This window comes from Sander lucioperca, chromosome 21, assembly GCF_008315115.2.
Source record: "Sander lucioperca isolate FBNREF2018 chromosome 21, SLUC_FBN_1.2, whole genome shotgun sequence".
Taxonomy (NCBI): domain Eukaryota; kingdom Metazoa; phylum Chordata; class Actinopteri; order Perciformes; family Percidae; genus Sander; species Sander lucioperca.
Genome location: NC_050193.1, coordinates 24,610,354 through 24,629,413, shown reverse-complemented (window position 1 = coordinate 24,629,413; position 19,060 = coordinate 24,610,354). Strand labels below are relative to the sequence as shown.

Below are 19,060 nucleotides of genomic sequence, written 5' to 3'. Positions count from 1 at the left end.
CACATGTTAAAATTACCACTGTGAATGAATAAGGAGGTACTTTTTCTCCCAAAAGTAAATTTCCAGCTTCGGTGTTAAAGACACAGTGAAATGAAAAATACATTTTTGCAAGCTCTAAACCTGTGTCCCTGCGTCATCTCTTGGTATATGCTAAATATATGCCATTTAAAAAAATATTTTTACATCAAAATCCATCTGTTTTTCCTCATGATGTAAATTGTTACAATATTTTTGATGACTCATCTTCAACTTCTGGGGTGTACACATAAATGTATCCAATCAAATTTGGATACATTTAAAAGTGCACATTTACCGTCAGCGTGTGGGTCATAGTAGCTACTAGCTAGCAGAGTAAAATCATAGTAGGAGGTGTGTTTTTGGATTTCAGTTGCAAAAGACTGTGTTTACATTTCTGTCTGTTTTACTCATTCCTCCTGATCTCACAACAGCTCCATATCACGTACTACGTGCTCAGCCACGTCCACTTTTGAGTGATGTCATCACACGTGAAGGATCTGATTTAAATCTGTATCGTAACCTAAATCCCTCCCACATATTCTGTTTCAGTCAGAAATATGTCACAAATTATTTACTAAGAAAATGTCGTTTGTATTCACCTTCTGATTTACTAAGACAGCAGCTTGTTACACAGTCAGCTCCTGGACTGAACTTGGAAGTGAACCTCCAAGATGACCTGTGCTAAGGAGAGCTCATGAGCGCAGTTCAAAGGTGGGATTTCTATGAGATCACTGAGCTCAGAAAAGAAATGATAACACATCAATAACAATATTTACCCTGGTCAACTACACCAGAGAAAAACTGTTGCTATTATTATTCCTCGTAAAATGATATTATGATCTTATGCATATGTATAAGATGTATAAGATAAGATTGAGCATATGTATAGAGAGAGAGACAGACGGAGCAGGTGAAGGTGGAGATAGTGTCGATATGAATGTTAATACTGTTAATAAGGCAGCTAAACGCACACTTAAATGTCTTAACAAAACAAAGAAAGATTCAGCCTCTAGTGATTATACAGTTCATTGATGGTCGAGACCCGTGTTGGAAGAAGTATTCAGAGCCTTTACTTAAGTTAAAGTACTAATACCACACTGTCAAAATACTCCAAAATACTGTCAAAAGTCCTCCATTGAAAATGTTACTTACAGTAAGTAGAAGTATGTAAGTATCATCAGGACAAATGTACTTAAAGTACTCAAAATAAAAGTACTCAAATCAGAAACATTTTAGGAACTGGAAACTATCAACAACAGTTCTGTCAACCAACTAAGTGTTTAATCGGCTAATCATTTCAGCTGAATTTGTAGGCCTATATATTGTTGGATAATTTAATTTACAATAAAACATTTTATTTTATAAAACTACATGTGTTTTGTGTGCAAAAATATTAATTTGTAAAGTAACTGGTAACTAAATCTGTCAGATGAGTGTAGTAGAGTAAAAAGTAATATATTTCGCTGTGAAATATAGTGGAGTAGAAGTAGAAAGTGGCATGAAAGAAAAGACTAGTAAAGTACAAGTACCTTAAATTTGTACTTACAAATTAATGTACAGTACTTGAGTAAATGTACTTAGTTACATTCCACCACTGGTCGAGACACTATTCGTTTGCATCACAGTAATCAGATTTTGTGTCCATTAATGAAAGTCGAATTGCTTCCTTGTAGTTTCTATTAATCACTTTTTTGTTAGTTACGAGCCTTTATTTAATGCACGTTTCTTTTCCCACTACAATGCTTCCGTGTGGGTCTTACAAATCCCATCAGTGGCGTGTTCACGCCTCCCTTTCAAGGCAGAAACATTTCAGTAATAAATAGCGTGACCTCAGCAAATCCCACAGAATACATAATCATCTTCTGTTAACATGTACCTCCTATGATTTGTGTGATCCTCCCTTAAATGCATATGCAATGAGTAGAGAGGCCTACCTTGCAGACACTTGCACAAATGACATGCAAACTGCGACTCCAGCCTGGTGCATCTGATTGACAAATACAGCATGTGTTTACGGCAGAATGCATCACATTTAAAAGCTTGTAAATCTGGCCCTCTGTCTTTCCCTTTGTCGCACTTCACAGTGATGTTTACAAAAGCTGATAAAGAAATCACCTACCCTCTCTCACTAAATGTATGTGTAAATCAGACAAATACACAGATACATAGTTCTCAAGTTTGCAACTTGAATGAAACAACAGTAAAAATCAATCCAATTTATAATATAAAAACGCTAAAATCAGTCCATCCTGGCAACACATATATTAAAAAAACAAAACAAAGCACATCTAGGATGTGACAGCGATGTGACCCAAAACAGGTGATAGTGATGCACAGGTGGGCAATCCATGTCCACAGAAAATATCATTGGATAAAGCAGTATGCTGTGTCTGGGTGGTGGACAGCCGACAGCATGTAACTCTCCAAGTCTTACTTCTGGCTGACTAAAGGTGGCCGGGGTTCCTCCACTTTCCAGCAGCCAATTTAACATGACTGACAGATAAGTTTCACCATAAACTTCTCCCTTCCAAAACAACCCCTTCTTTTCCTTAAGTCAGTCAAAACAGACTTCCACAGTATTAATCCTTACAGCGTCAGTCAACACGACTCTGCCTGCAGGCAAATCACGACAGCCCAAAGTTGTCGAAATTTTCCGGGAGCCATTGGAAACCACAAGTGTGTATAAGACTCTTAGGGCATCTGCATTATCTATAGCATGAACAGCTAGATAGCAATGGCCTGACCTTAGAGCAAGAGGTTACCTGCCACGCTGGCAGGGAGAGAGAGGGGAGAGGTAAAGAGAAAGAGGATTTAACCTCTTTTACCTCTGCGTATCATTAGAGGAGTAGGAAAAAACATCTTGTCTCACCCACATGAAAACATTCTCTCTGAAACTAAATCCAAACCATCCTTTATCATCTTTTATTTTTCCTCTGTGTCTGTTCTTCACCCCCGTTGGCTCGGTGCCCACTTTTCCTAAGAAGTCCTTTCCTTCAATCTCTTCTCCCTGTGCCTCCTTCCCCTCCTCCTTTATCTCTCGCTGTCCCTCGTGCTCTCTTTTGACAGCCAACGCAGCACCTTTAATGGGAGCTATCTCCTCATTAAATACCTGCAGGTGTCTGCAGCGTTTTGGCAGAGACGGAGAGATGGAGACAAAGAGGGAGACAGAAAGTGAGAGAACAGCGGCTGGTGTTGTTCAGGCCCTTTCCAACATGACATATAGTCAGATTCCCTGTGCTAAATTTGAATTTCTAATGTCTCCGGAGACAAATGAACCGAGCACAGGGACCAAGGGTCAGGAGGAGAGGTTGTTCCAATATTCACCTCCAACAGTGATCTCCTTAAAGCCTTTTCGCCTCTTTGACACTCTACTACAGCGAATAAAAGAGGAAGAAAGACGGGAGATGAAGGAGGGCAAAGAGGGAGGGAGGGAAAGTAGGGAGGCTGAGCAGAGGGGGGAGACGAGGAACACAAGGGATAGGTGAAGGTAGAGTGAGTGGGGGGGAAAGTAAGAAACTGTGATGCTCAAAGTGGGAGGCAGCCAGAGATGAAAGGAAAAGGGAAAAGAGGAGGATGAGATTGGGTTTAAATGAGAGATAAGATGGAGAGGAAAAAGAGAAAGTGGAGGGGATGAGAGAGGGAGAGAGCTGGGCTCTGGGGCGATGGGGCTCTCTCAGATGCAGGACGAGACCATCTGGACGAAAAGCGGAGCCAGGTCTCTGACGTTAAACACTGGGCTTTACTTTCACATGGAAAAGGCCAGGAAGAGACTCAAACACCCATTCTGCAATTTCTTACCACCATAGACCTAAAACCCAAATCCTTCCCACGTGGTGGTGGAAAACGCTAGACCTCACTATTGGCAATCTCATCGTTTACTGCACACATCATCCCACTAACAGACTGCCGTTTTATCTATAACACACACACACTTTTTTATTTAGAATTGATTTGAAAATACTGCTGCTTGTCTATATTTTAAGTCTCTGTCTTGCTTTAAGAACATGAACTCTGCAGACCTCTCAGGTCATCTGGGACTGTTTTTCTGAATGTTTTCTGAGTTTTAAAAATGATAAAGCTTAAGTGATTATGCAACACACAGTTGAAGAAAACTTCCATAGCACCTAAGACTACTTTCAAATTTAAAAAAAATAAATAAAAAAAAATAAAAAAAGAATACAGAACATGTTCTCTGCCTTTCTTTATTTATCCGCTTTCTCACTCTCATTTAATCTTTTTCTATTGTACATAGTTTTGATATTAACCACATTGATTTTTCATTGTGTATAAAATGTGTTCTATAAATCAGGTTTGCCTTGCCTTGCTTGTTCATCAGCAGAGCTGGCTAATTACCACACAGTACAACAGACATCTACGGGGGAGGAAGTGGCCACAGAGGACTTGAACCAGCAACCCCACCTCCTCCCCTTCAGGAGAGTGGATGAATTCAGTGAGAGAGGACTCTTCAAGGTAACTAATCCCTCTCTCTTACAGCTCATTCTCTCCAGCAAACAGTCTCATCCTCAGAATTACGTCCCAACGAGACACGCCTTCACAAACGCACACAATATATGCATAAGATACCACACAAACACACAACTCTTCCCTTCATCCCACATGGCTCTGGAGAAGCAGCACTGCCCCTCCTACCCCTCTGTCAATAAGCCCAGTTTGGAAACACTTTAAACAGACTTGCACATTGCTCCGCTACAAAAAGGGAAAACTTCAAGACATGCTCTCCTCCATACCCTCAGGGTTAATTAGAATTGTTTTAAACAGCCACTGCCATGCTTTTTAAACATTTATGGGTGCATGCATTACAACTAAGGCATTAACATATCCAGAAAGTTTAACCTCTTCTCTGTTCCCTGGCTCCATTTTGAGGAGGAGAGGGACGACGAGAGAGAGGACAGTTGACCTCTGCTGCCCCCTGTGTTGCAGCTGAAAAACAACAAGGGAATGTTCAATGAGCAACAGCCAGCTTTGGATCAGAGGAATTGGAGCCAAGCCCCCACGCCGGCTGAATGACAATGTTAGTGATGGAAGAGAGATCTAAACCCATAGGCTATGTAGTACCAATAAAAACATACATTATTCACTAACAGGGACATACAATGAGCTGTAGTGTTGAATAAAAAGATGAGACAGGAATTACAGTTGTGATCACTCTGAGGCAAAAGCACCAATACAAACACTAAATTTAGATATTTTAACAGTATTCATTATTTTTTAGATTCTATTAAAACAAGTTATATTCTGGGGAAATACAAGTAGTTCTACTAATGTACACAGAATTCAGCATCAGTATGATCCAACGTCCCTATTTTGGTTTTAAAAGTTAAGTCTGTGTTTGTCTACAATGTTGAAATGTGAATAATAATTTTGATCTAGCAATATAATCAGAATTATCAGTATTTCATGTGCAGCCTGTACTATGAATTTCTTTGGGAAAGATTTAGAGTTTAAAAAGGAAGACAAGCAAATAACCTGATTTGAGATAAACTGTCTCTACCCTTACCTCACAGAAAAGCGTTAATTGTCATCGGGCAGCAGACCGTTGGCCTCGTCCAGCAGGAAGTTCCTCCTTATGAACTTTTTGAAACCCCAGTCCTTCCCCTGGACAAAACGGTACGCTCTCTGGCTCTCTGGGAAAAAAACACACAGACAAACAAAGAGAAACAAGATTATTTGGAGACTTTCACAACAGGATTAAGCTCTGCGTGTGTGAATGTGTGTGTGCGAAAGAGAAGGTTTGCTATGAGTCATGGCCATAAGCAGCAAAGAAACAATGGCGAAAGAGGCTGGGTGCAGGAAGTATTGCCTGCAGGGAGCTTTTAACACTTCAGAAGAAAACAGAATCTCTCTTTCTCTCTCCATCGTTCACTCTCTGTATCATCTCGCTGCCACATGAAGACTAGTGGTAAACATGAGACAGAACTGCTGTGCCTCTTTGGCCAAGAAGTGAGAAATTGCAGGGATCAAAGCAGTCCAATTATCATGTGTTTATGGAGTGCCAATTATCTCTGACAGTGGTAGGAAGGATTCTGCAACACTCAGTTGCACTACAAAGACAAAGGAAAGGTGCGGGAGTTCTTGTGTGTACACTATTCACAGTGTGTGGGCAGCTATCTATCATCACCTAACAGTCACAAATGTTCAAATACGAGGTCAAAAGACAATGACTATGGACTATGACTGCTGCGGAGATCACAGCAAATTAAAGCTAATTGCTGATAGAAAGAAAGCAAGGCACTAACACATAAATTCTACAAGTAACTGGAGCTCTGTTGACGGAATGTAACACCATTCTTTGGAGAAATTACATAATTCGCCATTTTGTTAATGACTCGAAAATGCTTCCTTGGGCACTGCTCTGGGATTTCTGAATGGGTTCAGCCGAGACAAGCTTCAGGCCCTTTCTGTGTATGGAGACATCTTTGTCCATTCCTATCAGGGTAGACATGCCTCACCACACAATGAAGGTAATAACTTAAGACTGTGTATCTCTGTTATTATGTATCATATAAAGGCTTGAAAGGCATCAAACGATAAAGGAAAACCACTAGAAAACCAATTGAAGTATTTTCATTTCTTTGGTAGATGCCATCAAGACGCCCTACAAATTATGTCAACATGCATCTGGATGACTGCATTGTGTTGAGAAAGAGCAGAAACAGCATCCAGGAGCAAATTGACTAAAACACACACTCAAGATCCAATCAGTAAAATTACCAGAAGAGGTTGTCCGATGCTCATTTGACCATACTGACAAAGGGCCCTATCTTGCACCCGGCGCAGCGCAGCGCAAAGCCCGACACAAGTGTCTTTGCTAGTTTAAGACCGACGCAGTTGTCAATTTCCCGTCCTACACCCACGTCGTTTAAATAGCAAATGCACCTGCGCCCATCTGTGCGCCCATGGGCGTGCTGGTCTTACAGGGAGGTGTGTTCAGGTGAATTCTTGACGTATTGCTATCTTGAGGCAGCGGGAAGTGATCGCGCCATTGACCAACAAAAACCTGGCATTTCATTATTTTAACCGCAAATTAGTAAGATGCGCCTAGGTTCGTGCACAGTGCGCGCACACTATGCTTGTTACACACACACAGGGAAGCGCAGCCGTACACAAACATGCAAAAGATTACAAATAAAAAAAATATTACGGTGCAAATCCGTCATCATATAAGCAATGCGCCAAGGTACAAACGCGCCTGGCTTTTAAAGGGAATGGGAGATGACACTCTGATTGGTTTATTGCATGTTACGCCCAAAAGACACCCATGAATTAATGAAGACACTAAGTACAACCCTTTTGAACCATGCGCACGGACCATTTTTTACACCGTCAAACTAGCAAAAGTGGATTTGGACATGCCTTAAACGCACCTGCGCCATGCACTTCACGCCGTGCGCTTAGATCATTAAAATAGGGCCCAAAGTGTAATAGTGATGTATCCCCCTAGTCTACATAGAGTATATCAACTCCATGTATGTAAATGAACATTTGTGCATGAATCAAATCAGAAAGCATACTTAAAACCCAACAGGGAGTTCCTAGTAAGTGCTCCCAAGTATTAAGAGGGTAGTGTGCCTAGCAGTCTGGGATTTGCAAGACACATCAGATTTCAACATGTACTGTACATGAGGATTATTTTAATGTAATTGTTATCATTTCCCCAAAGGCATGAAATGTACAACTATTTGAGATTTAAAAAATTTAAAAAGAGAACAATGTGCAACTAAAAGAAAAGCGCACAAATGAAATCAACCGTACAGAACCTGTGCCTGCTTGAGTGGTATGAATGCTCACCAAAAGACACTACACTTTTCAAGGCCTTTGGTTTAGCATTTATGACATTTAAGACTTCTGTGGGACATACGGAAACAACCTATATCCATCCACATTCTAGATTCAACTCATGGTTTAACACCAGATGATGAAAAATTATAAAAAAACAAACCTTGAGTCTTCTTTAGACCCGGTTAAAGGGCATAAAGTAGTGAAAGACTCCTGTTAAAAGTCGATTGAAACAGGCTACAGTATAAGCTGCACGGTCACCACATACCAAGAGGTCATCACCTCTCGCGTTCATACATCTGCAGTGTGTGCAGAGTCAGACTACATGTGTTTAGCCCCAGCAGTTCAAACAGATTTCTCTTTAGGCTGCTCTTGCACAGAGATCTTAACAGGAGATCTGCTGACAGATCACAGTGGGAAGCACTAAGATGAAGTGTCAATGCTGCTGTAAGATCCTGTGTCAAATCCCTCTGTTTGGATCTGAGGGAGCAGGCAGCCTAAGAGGGGATTGGTGGAGGAGTGCAGTGCATATGCAGTTATTCCCACCACTGCTCATGCAGGCGGTCCTTCACTGTAATCCCCTGTCCCCAGAGACTGTGTACGCAAAGACGCTGACAGAAATCACTATGCAAACACACACACACACACACACACATGCATAAGCATGTATTCAAGCACAAAAATTACAAATCCTAGCATTCTGCTTTTTCACAGCACTCTACTTTATTCATCGTTCTGCCACTGAGTCTAACAGAGGGATCGTGTCAGTGATTCAAAAAAAGACTGAGTTTTATAGACCAAAGATTTCTCAACCAAAGCTGAGCAGGTTTAAAAAGAGAGTCAAACTTCTGTGGCCTCGGCACACTGTACTGTTTGTGGCTGGGTAAACACAAAGTCATAGACAGTAGTACCTGGATCCCTCCCAAGGGTCTGAAGAAAGTCTTTCTCTGCTGACTTTCAGCCACTCTTTGATGTCCTTTAAACATGTTTGATAAGTCCTAGCATGTGAGACCCAGATGAAGTCCCAAGGCACAGACTCTCCCTGTGAAGTTGTGTTATTTGGGTATGAAACAAGACGAGCAGTGATGAGTGGGGACTTCCCCAGTGGCAGCATCTTAAAACTAAACTCGGGTGTGAGGAGAGAAGTTGGCAGAAGAGTGAGACGGTGGGGAAAGCAAGCCAAATGGAAGAGGTGAGGAGAGGTGAGAGGGAGTGCCGAAAGAAGCTTCAGCAGACTAGAGGAAAGGGAGGGAGAGGTGTGACTTCTTCAGTGCTTACCCGGGACAGTGTGGTGCCTGTGTGTATGTGTGAATGTGCACATGCATACAGGCTCCTATGATGAGGGTGTGTGTGTGTGTGTGTGTGTGTGTGTGTGTGTGTGTGTGTGTGTGTGTGTGTGTGTGTGTGTGTGTGTGTGTGTGTGTGTGTGTGTGTGTGTGTGTGTGTGTGCTGAGCTCAGCTAATGCCATACTGCCATTTCTAGTGGGGCATCAAAAAACCTGCACTGGCAGAGAATCAACTACAGGTCATTTCGCTGGAGCTCACTCTTTCAGTGACCTGGCCAAGGCGGCGAGAGTACAAACACTCCAGAATTGCCAGAATACCAAAAAGAGCTTGACAGTGGTGGAGCGGGTCGGCCCAACTGAGATATCCAATGGGAAAAGTGTGAGTGATGAAAAAGGCTGGTATGACAGAAAAATTACCAAGCGTAGATACAGTAAAAGATTGTGTAAAGTGTCACAGCACGCTTGTGTGACATAAAGATTGTATAAAATCATTATTATGGAATTTGTGTGAAAAATCACAGCTACAATGTAGACATGTATAGGTACTGCTCAGGAAAGGAGTTTTCACCACGTTGTGATGCACTTTGATAGTTCCCCAGGCATTAAAGAGTGAAGTTTCTCACCATGCCAAAAAAAGACTGAAGGTGATGGGGAAGGTGATAAAAAACGAACTCTGAGCTGCAGACAGAGAGAAGACAAGGAAAGCGGGAGCGATGCCATGTTGTTTAAGTGAGCGGGGCATCCATATTCAGGCGGAGGGCTCAGGGGCACGGTTGGCACACAGAACGAGAAGGTCGCCAGAAGACGAGCTGGCATGTAGAAAAATAACAGCCGCCACAGCAGCCAGTCAACATCTCTCTCCCTGTCTGTCACTCTTCTGGCCTTTCTTTCACACATTCAACTAAAGAAAAACTCCCTACTATAACAGCTACTTACAATCACTAACAGACCACGCTCGCATCCATTTCCCAATCTCTCAAAACATATTGATGTGAAAGGGCAATTAGCATAGCAATTGGCTGACCAGTCTATTCAAGTGTGTATTTATCTCACTCTAATAACAGAGTTTAAAAATATATTATAAAACTTCATTTCCACTACACGCTGATTCACAATGCATAAAGCAGACAGACACACAGTCTTTCCGAGAAGAAAATCTTATCTCTATTGAAGATTGAGCTCTGTAAACCAGTGTCAGCACAAACATGTCTATTGACATCCTTTCTACCAACGTCAATACCATCTGATTATGTAAAGACTGACCAATAGCTTCTGCTCTATTAGCCGTGCTCCACTCACCCACTTAGCCTTTGGCTACAAAACAACAAAACCATTGTCTGTGGGGAGGACTTAACAAGGAGACTATTTGAATACAAAACAGCTTGCGGCAGAGGATGAGAACTTTCCATCTCTCCTCTCCGAGCTGTCAGGAGTCTGCAGGGGGGCAGATGTTTTCTCTGGCAAGAGGAGGAGGATGGGGGTGGGGGGGGAGGGCGGGGGAGAAGTTACAACCCACCCAACAGCCTCAGAGGAGAGAACCAGCACATTAAGCCAGGGAGAGAAATTTCGTGGCCAAGCCAAGAGTAAGGGAGTACGGTGTGAGGAAGGGGGGTGGCGGGCTACCACTGCTGCCTGAATCTATCTCCATTAGCAAGTAGGAACCATCAGAGGATCCAGACACACACTCTAGTGGCGGGCTCAAGGGCTGCTGATGCAGATATGGCATTTCATCAAATATTGTCAAGCTTTTCAGTCAAAATCTGCCATCATCGTACAGCCTTCAAATCTTTGGACTGTTTTTATACCTCCTCCTTTAGGTACTGCAGGGATGCTTTAATTCTCAATATGCACACGCCAGTCAACACCATTTTAAATTGATACCCGCTCAGAGTCTGGGTAATATTAAACAATGAGTGTATGACCAATGCTTTTGCATTAGTGACAGAGCTTGTGAGAGAGTCTGCCTCAAAAGACAAAAATTCAAACTGACATGTCAAGCACAAACTTCAGCTCCTCAGTTGTTCAGCTCAGCACTAAGTTCCCATCGTCGGATTTTGACATTTGCCTTCAATAGCAATGTTAACCTGCTTTATTTCAATACAGCATACTCACTACAGTTTATCTTGTTTCTTTACTGATTAATAGGGGTGTCACGATTCTTCAAATCCATAATTCGATTTTAAGGTCACGATTCGATTCTATTTAAACATTTTCTTTTCAGCAGTGACGGCAATGCTACAATAATAGCCACTAGATGGCAGAAGGTGACTTGACAACAGTGAGCTTTTCAAAATTAACAAAGTGCAATTGAAAGCGCCATTAGTTAATCGAGATGCACATAAACGCACCATGAAGTCCTGTTGGAGCCAACATGCTTTACCTTCGTTGTTTGTTTCCATAACTCACTCACCGGGAAGGAAAAATGTTGCCACACCGGTGACTTCAGGGAAGCAGGAGGATTTTCCAGTTCTGTTGTTTCTCCGTTATCTCCGCCTCTGGCAGTGGCCACGGTGTCTGGAAAAGTGCAGCTGCAGGCTACCGGTAAGCTAACGTTACGTTCTTCTGATATGCGCAAGTAGGCGGGGGGTGGAGAGAGAAAAAAATACTAGGGGAAAAGCAGATCCTGCTTTTAATTTCGGTAGTCGAAATCGAAAGCTCATTTAGATCAATTTTGGATTTAAAATCGAAATTGTGACACCTCTACTGATTATCCACTTATTCTTCTACCTATCTATTCCTGTTTAAAGTACTCGTAAAGAACTTGACCTGATATGCATTGTACAGTATCAGAAATTGTCCCCACAGGGACAAAGTATATAAGCAGACCAAGCAGTGACCTGCCACATAAACAGTCCACAGCCACCCAGCTTTCCTAATTAAGGCACTTCGTTTTTATTTGGCCTTTTTTTGCTAGAGGCCTTGATTAAATTGTATTCTAAATGATCCAGAACTGATAGAGCAATCTTTACTGCCATATTCTTAGACGGAATGTTCACTAAACTGTCACAAATATGCTGGCAGTTGGGTAATTTTCCTTTGTGACAGGGGGAGCGAAGTGGAGGGCCCAGGTCTCCCCAGGGGGATTGAGGGAAGATTGGAGGAGGGCATATGGCAAGAATGGGATGGGGTGTGCACTATAGAGCACACCATTTATAGGCGAAAGCCCCTTGAGACACAAAAAATAAAGGAGAAGAGAAAAATGAGATCCTCTTCATTTCACTCAGTATTCCCCACATTCAGGCTTTTCTGGGGTCATTTAACAGAGCAGTGCTCACGAAATGGCTATGCAGTGAAGTCACAAACCTCAAAGGTCTGTTTATTACTCATACCTTAGGCAGATCCTCTCCACAACACCACATAGACACCAGCATACTGTATAATAGCCAGAAGAGAAAGCTTTAAGGACGATAGCTGCAGTAAAGTTTAGTTTTCGTGAGCCTGTTGCTGAGAGTTAAAGGAACACGCCGACTTATTGGGACTTTAGCTTATTCACCGTATCCCCCAGTTACATAAGTCCATACATACCCTTCTCATCTCCGTGCATGTACTCTGTCTGGCGGCTCCACCGGTAACTTAGCCTAGCACGGATCCTGAAGGTAATCGGTTCCTAGCCTACTGCTCCGAATAAATGACAAAATAACGCCAACATGTTCCTATTTACATGTTGTGATTTGTATAGTCACAGCGTGTACAAATAACAAGGTCATATGAGACACAGCCGTCTAGGAACATGGTGCCGTTTTTTTTGTCACTTAGTTGGAACCGATTACCTTCAGGATCCGTGCTAGGCTAAGCTACCGGTGGAGCCGTCGGACAGAGTTACAACACGCAAAGAGATGAGAAGGGTATGTATGGACTTATGTAACTCTGGGGGTTACGGTGAATAAGCTAAAGTCCCAATAAGTCAGCGTGTTTCTTTAAGATGTGGTACTCCAACATTACAGGGCAGAAGTGGAATAAAAAAAGGATAAAAGAGAAAAGAAAGTGATATTGTGAATGTGAAAGAGAGGAGAGAGAGGTCTAAGTGAGCAAATGAGGGACCGAAAGTACACACAAGGAGGTGGGGGTGTCAAGTTCACATGGGGGAATGTTTCTCAGCAGGAAAAATGATTTCCCTTTCTACACAACCTGCACCGCAGGGGGTTGTACACAGTTTCACTGCATACACCTCCAATTCAAACCCACTTCCGCCTCCCACCTCTTCTCTTCCTACCTCCCACCCGCCCCATCTTCCTTCCTCCACGCTTCCTGTACAGTATGCTGCAGGGCAATGGGAGGCAGCCAGAAAGCCTGATAACCAGGAAGCGGTCACATCTGGCCCTCACTAATTCAATTCCACACAAGTTTGCTTTTCCTCCCCATAACATAACCTAATTAAAAAAAGCAGGAATTGGAGGCACATTCATTTCCAATTCATCAACGGGAGAGAGGCGGACGAAGATTTCTCAAAAGGTTGGGTCTTTTTTAATTAAAATCTAAATTGCCCTACGCTACTTTGAATTATATATTTACTAGAAATGAATCCAACCGGCAGTGATTACACAAGCCCATATGGCTATCAATACCTCACATTATTAGACACACTTGGAGTATTAGACACACTCTGCACCTTCCGCATTTACAAATTTCAGCGCCCCAAAGACACAGGTGTGACAGGAGTTTTTAATTTTGAGCCTTTCAAACTTTGAGATATCCTCTGTTTTCTGCTGTGCATAGACTTGCAGGATGGACCAAAACAAGTTTTTCAGTTATTAACTCAAACTTCTTTCCAATGACAAGTTAAGAAAATTAGAAGTGGTGAAAATGACGACTTGTGTTCCAGAGTGCAGTTAGTATCAGTTGTTTTTAGTCACACTTACCCATAGCTTTGGCCTCTTCTCCCTTGGCATTGAGGATAGAAAACTTAAACTGGGCGCGCACTTCACTTTTTGGACAGCTGACTAAGAGCAAGTAAAGTGACAGATAGTCTTTACTCTCCTCATCCAGACCTTTAGGGTTCACACGCAGACACCTGGAGGTAAGAAAAATAAGGAAACATACTGATCAGATAGATAAAGCTAAAAGCTAAAGCGATGCGTCGATTCTTGGACGTATTTTGTATGCAACAGTAATATTATTCTATCAGTAATTGCACTCTGGCTATTATAATGTATTTCAGGTGTTCTTATTCTGTAAAGACAGTTGCAAATGCTCCATCCTTGGCTTCACAGTCAAATCTATTGATTTCATCCACAACCCTTCACTTGTGCCAAAGTGATGGTTTAATGGTATTGATTTGGCAACACACGCTACTGTTTATAGCATGAAACTGACCTCCTTCTACTTCTAATTAAGGACGCAGCTTTCTAGATAACCTTCCTGAATGAAGGGAGAGATTCCTAAATATGTAGATCCGATGTTCCACTTTCTTTCGAAACAGAAATATGTCAGGCACATGAACAATATATTCTACCCAGGGCATTCAAAAGGATTGCTGTGTTGAGTGCACGGATGCTACGGTGAGTCACAGTATTTTTATGCTTAAATAGAGCAGCTTCACAAAAGAATCCCTGTGCATTTGTAACTTTGTAAAGAAAATGGCAGTGACTGAACATTGAAGATTTGTCATACTAATAATATACTGCTAAATGGCTATTCCATTTTTACTGTATTATACTGTAGACAACAAATTCTACATTCTTGGCAATTTCATGAATTCATCAGAATACACGTCTTTTTATTATAGTTTCAATTTGTGCTTTCTTGCTGTAATGCCTAAAGGTGTGGGGCTGACCTGCAGTGCACTCTGGATCTCATTTCTCTAACAGGCATCTATGAGAGAATCGGAAAAACAAGCATTAATGCTGCTGACAGTGAGGTACTGTATGATCCAGAGGGCTAGAAAAGAACAGTCACAATTGTTCACTCAGATAGGATGAAAAGCAGGTAAACCGTCTTAGTTGGGCACTTAGAGGAGGAAGGGATTAATGGTATAATGTCCAAAAACAACTTATGTGTTGATGTGGTATTTGAAGAAAAGCCAATTTCTTTCCTCTGAAATTGCGCAACCTATTTATTTCTAATTAATGCAGGTAACTTAACAATCCCAGACCCACGGTTGTGTGTTATTTTACCTGAGGCTACAGTCATTACTTTCAGCCCCCTCAAAGTGGCCGTGTTTTTGTTTGAGATACAGAATCTGTTTCCCTGCTTTCTGGAAGCTCTTTTATTAATATGAATGTGTCATTTAAATTCACTGTACAGTATCAAAGTATTGCAAGTGTATCTTGTATCGGTATCGCTAGGTTACTGTAATGTAACCTAATAAATACAGCAAAGCTGATTATGTGGATTTAATTTGTTGTCATAAGCAGATATTCACATTAATCTTATCAACCCATCAGTAAACGGGAGAAAGAAAGGCTGCCCAGAAGTTCTTCATCCCTGCCACTTTGTCCAGCTCCTTCAGGGGGATCCTGGGGCTTTCCCAGACCAGGTGGGATTAGTAATCGCCCCAGCATGTTCTAGGTCTCAAACCAAGTCCATCAACTCCTTCCAGAGGAAACCAGTCTAGACTGAAATCCTATTGCTTCTAGTAAATCTGTATTTTAACAACTGGCCGACCCCTTCTTTCCAGTGCACTGATATAAGCTTTCCTGGGAGGTTGAGCAGTGTGATACCTTGATATTTGGAGCAGATCCTCAGGTACACTTTTTTAAATTTTATTTTATTTTTTTAAATGAAACCACTTTAATACCGCCTTGCTGCTGCAGGCATTCTGACTACCTCTGTGACTTCTATTCAAGAGATAAGCAAAATGATGATCCCCAAAATGTTCTGACTCTGCCTCTTCTACAGAGCACATGACGTCAGCAATTCCTTTGACTGTCATGATGAATATGTCAAACATAGAGTAAGTCTGAATAGTTAACTGGCTATACATTTTACATTTTAGTATGCTTAAAGTTATGTGTATCACTTACACTTTTCTCTGGCATTGATGGTGGTTTTACCTTTCACTCTGAGCCTATTACAATGTGAGAAAGTGAAGATGCAGCCAGACTAAATTCAAGAATAACAAAGTGCTACATTATTCCAAACACGCGTAAGTAATATAGACTAGATGAAGGTACACTAGATGCCACTGAAGCAGGCAATTGGATGCTTCAATCTCTTGAAAACAATGTTCTACCTCTACAAGTGGATAATACTTGAGAGAGTTGTTGGAGAAAATGTTCTACAACAACTCTCTCTCAGAGCAGTATCAATATCTGATGGCTACAATGAGCAGCCTCCACTAACCATTTGAGTTTGTCGTTGGCTCCCGAGGAGAAAGTGGAGCTTTTGCTGACCTCTCCCATCTCCTCGCGACAGAAGCTGAAGTTGTTGATGGTCCACATGTAGGAGAACTTCACCACTTTGATCTGTGCAGAAAAGATACAGGAAGAGCTGAAACCCGATCTCTAATTTTTTTTTTATATATATATATATTTATCTATTCTATATGGGTAAGTGGTATTTGGTCAGCCTGGACTTCAAAACCGCACATCAAAACTGCCTTTCATCTTAATAAACACTGACAACAAACGGAGGGAAAGAAGAAAGGATATTGTAAAAGCAATTTTTCAAGAGAGGAGATGAAAAAACACACATCATCAATGACATACTTTATGTGTCTTGGCTTTTAACAGGAAAGTGATGCCTGAACTAGCAAAGCCTGTACTGCAATGACTAAAACAAAACACAATTTCACGATATAGGTAACTTTTAAACAAAGCTTGAAATGACACCAAATTAGGCTTGTTGATAGAATTATTGACAACACAGTTACTGGAGAAATCCAGACATGATTGATTCCATTCAACTGCCAGTGACCAGTCACATAAAATATGAAGCTTAACGGATTACTGATTTATACTTAAAGTGAACTTCTTTTGTCTCGATAGACAGGCTTACTTTCAGATACAACGCCCACCTCCACGGAGCAAAAGTGAGCTTCATTTTTACAACAACAAAAAATATTCAACGGCTGTCTTACTCACAGTTAGCTCCGTTTAACAACATTATGGAAAAAAGATCTTGACAGAACACAAACAAAATGGACTATCAGTGTGAGTTATGCTCTCCATGCAGCAATGTGCTCCTATCTCATCCTGAGGAAAACATGCGCTCCCTCCTCACCTGAGTATAACACCAGCTCTCAGCCACCTGACTGCTGGACATTTCTGCCGGGGGAGGGGGGGTTTGGGGCTCTGGACATTGCCAGCCTTGATGCAGAGACGACCTGAATGGGGCCGGAGCACTAGCCAGGTGTGGGGTGAGGTGCTATGGGGTGCTATGGGGAGGGAAGGGCCAATAATCAGACAAGCTGGGCGCCTCTTAAACAACACCTGCCATACGGAGAGCTGCAGAGAGATGAATCCAGAACAACAGGACGTCCAGACTCCAAAATAGCTACAGGCGCTCTGTAGGGACACAAAAACACAGTCATTAAAATAACTTTAAACTAGTAAAGGGCATTACTTTGAAAAGCTGTGACCTTGTGTGAGTGCTAGTGTGTCCGTGTCTGTTTCAGAATGTCAAGGCAATTCGTAATTGAATGGTTAGTCTAATTAAGCGGTATTTCCTAGTAAGTAGGAGTAAGGGGTCTGAATTAATTTGCTTTAAAGGAGGCTTCAGCATTCAAAGCACAGCAGCGGCGCGAGCTCTGCTTCACTGGGGGAAGCCTTTCTTTATCTGCGTGTGGTTTCGTCTTTGTTTTGCTTTGAGAGGAGCAAGAGCGCTGTGCCCGCCATCTGATTCCAGGAATGGTGAACGGGTGCAGCCTGGCTGAAGTGAAGTGCAAGACTTTCATCTCAAGCTGCCAGTCTGTACTCACACAAACACACCCACAAGGCCATGCAGTACTTTTAAATGCCAGTGCTGGCGAAGAAAGGTCAAAGTTGTTTTTTTATAAGTACCTGCATTCAGGATTTTTTTTTTTTAATTTAGAAATGCTGTGATTGAGATTTACACTGCAACTGCCACATCGCCTCCCACTTTCTGTTCCTGGCAACCAAGCGACACCTCATTGTTTTTATCTAATTTCTGGTCCTTCCCTACACTGGCAGTCTCATGGGATAAAAAGAAGAAGAAAAAGGAACATGTTTCGTTTCAAACCTTCATTTCTCTGCTGCCTTAATCTCTAATTTCCGCTGGTTTCATGCTCTGCTCCTCCCAAGTTCCTCTCCACATATTTCATACCTAAATCAACACAAGGTCTCAGGATCTGGCTTTTCTCACTCAACCTGCACGTCCCCCCCTATCTCCTGCCAAAGAAACCCTTCCACTCCGCTACTTAATTAGTGGCTGATTGAAAGAGAAGTTCAGGACCTGAGAAAACTTGGCAGAAAGTGAGTGTCAGACCCAGAGCGCAGAGAGACAGAGCAAGAAATGAGAGAAATGGGTGAAAAGTTAGACAGACCTCGGTGAGTGGATTGTAGACAGGAGAGGCGACCTCAGCAGCTCTAGACCCATACATGACTTAATTAATGTTTAGAGATAACGCCTGCATCTGATCTTCCCCAATCCGGGTGCCCCCCTTTTCTTCTTTTGTGCTATTTGTATCTGATGAAAAACACTGGTGGCATTTTCACTCAGTGAAACAATAAAATATTAATCACAAAAGTTGGGAGAACAAGGCTGCACTGATTTGCAATTTAAATTACCTGAGACTTCCTGGCAATTAATTATAGTCTATATGAGTGAGTGAAGGCATATACATAGATTTCCATTCACACTTGTGCTTCTGTGTGTCATCATCCGGGCTTTGTTTCACAGCCTATCTGAAGCACAATTTACCAAGTGCTTTTCTTGTATCCTGTCCCTTACAGAGCAACATGAATGCCAAGTTATCACAGGGAATCAATTTAAGAAAAGATGACAACACTGGCAGCACTGCTAACAGCCTCACATCTTTCTAAACAGACCCAGATGACACT

The 19,060-nt window shown here is 41.9% G+C and overlaps 1 protein-coding gene across 1 annotated transcript in view; it reads right to left on the bottom strand.

The window, feature by feature from the left end:
* The window catches only part of LOC116063898 (speckle type BTB/POZ protein), a 95,912-nt gene that overhangs the window by 34,108 nt on the left and 42,744 nt on the right, over positions 1–19,060 (bottom strand). Inside the window, 5 exon segments of the mRNA XM_035996731.1 lie at positions 5,537–5,556; positions 5,559–5,663; positions 13,961–14,112; positions 16,383–16,504; positions 17,262–17,545. Of these exon segments, the coding sequence (XP_035852624.1) occupies positions 5,537–5,556; positions 5,559–5,663; positions 13,961–14,112; positions 16,383–16,504; positions 17,262–17,303 (441 nt within the window). The 5' untranslated portion in view covers positions 17,304–17,545.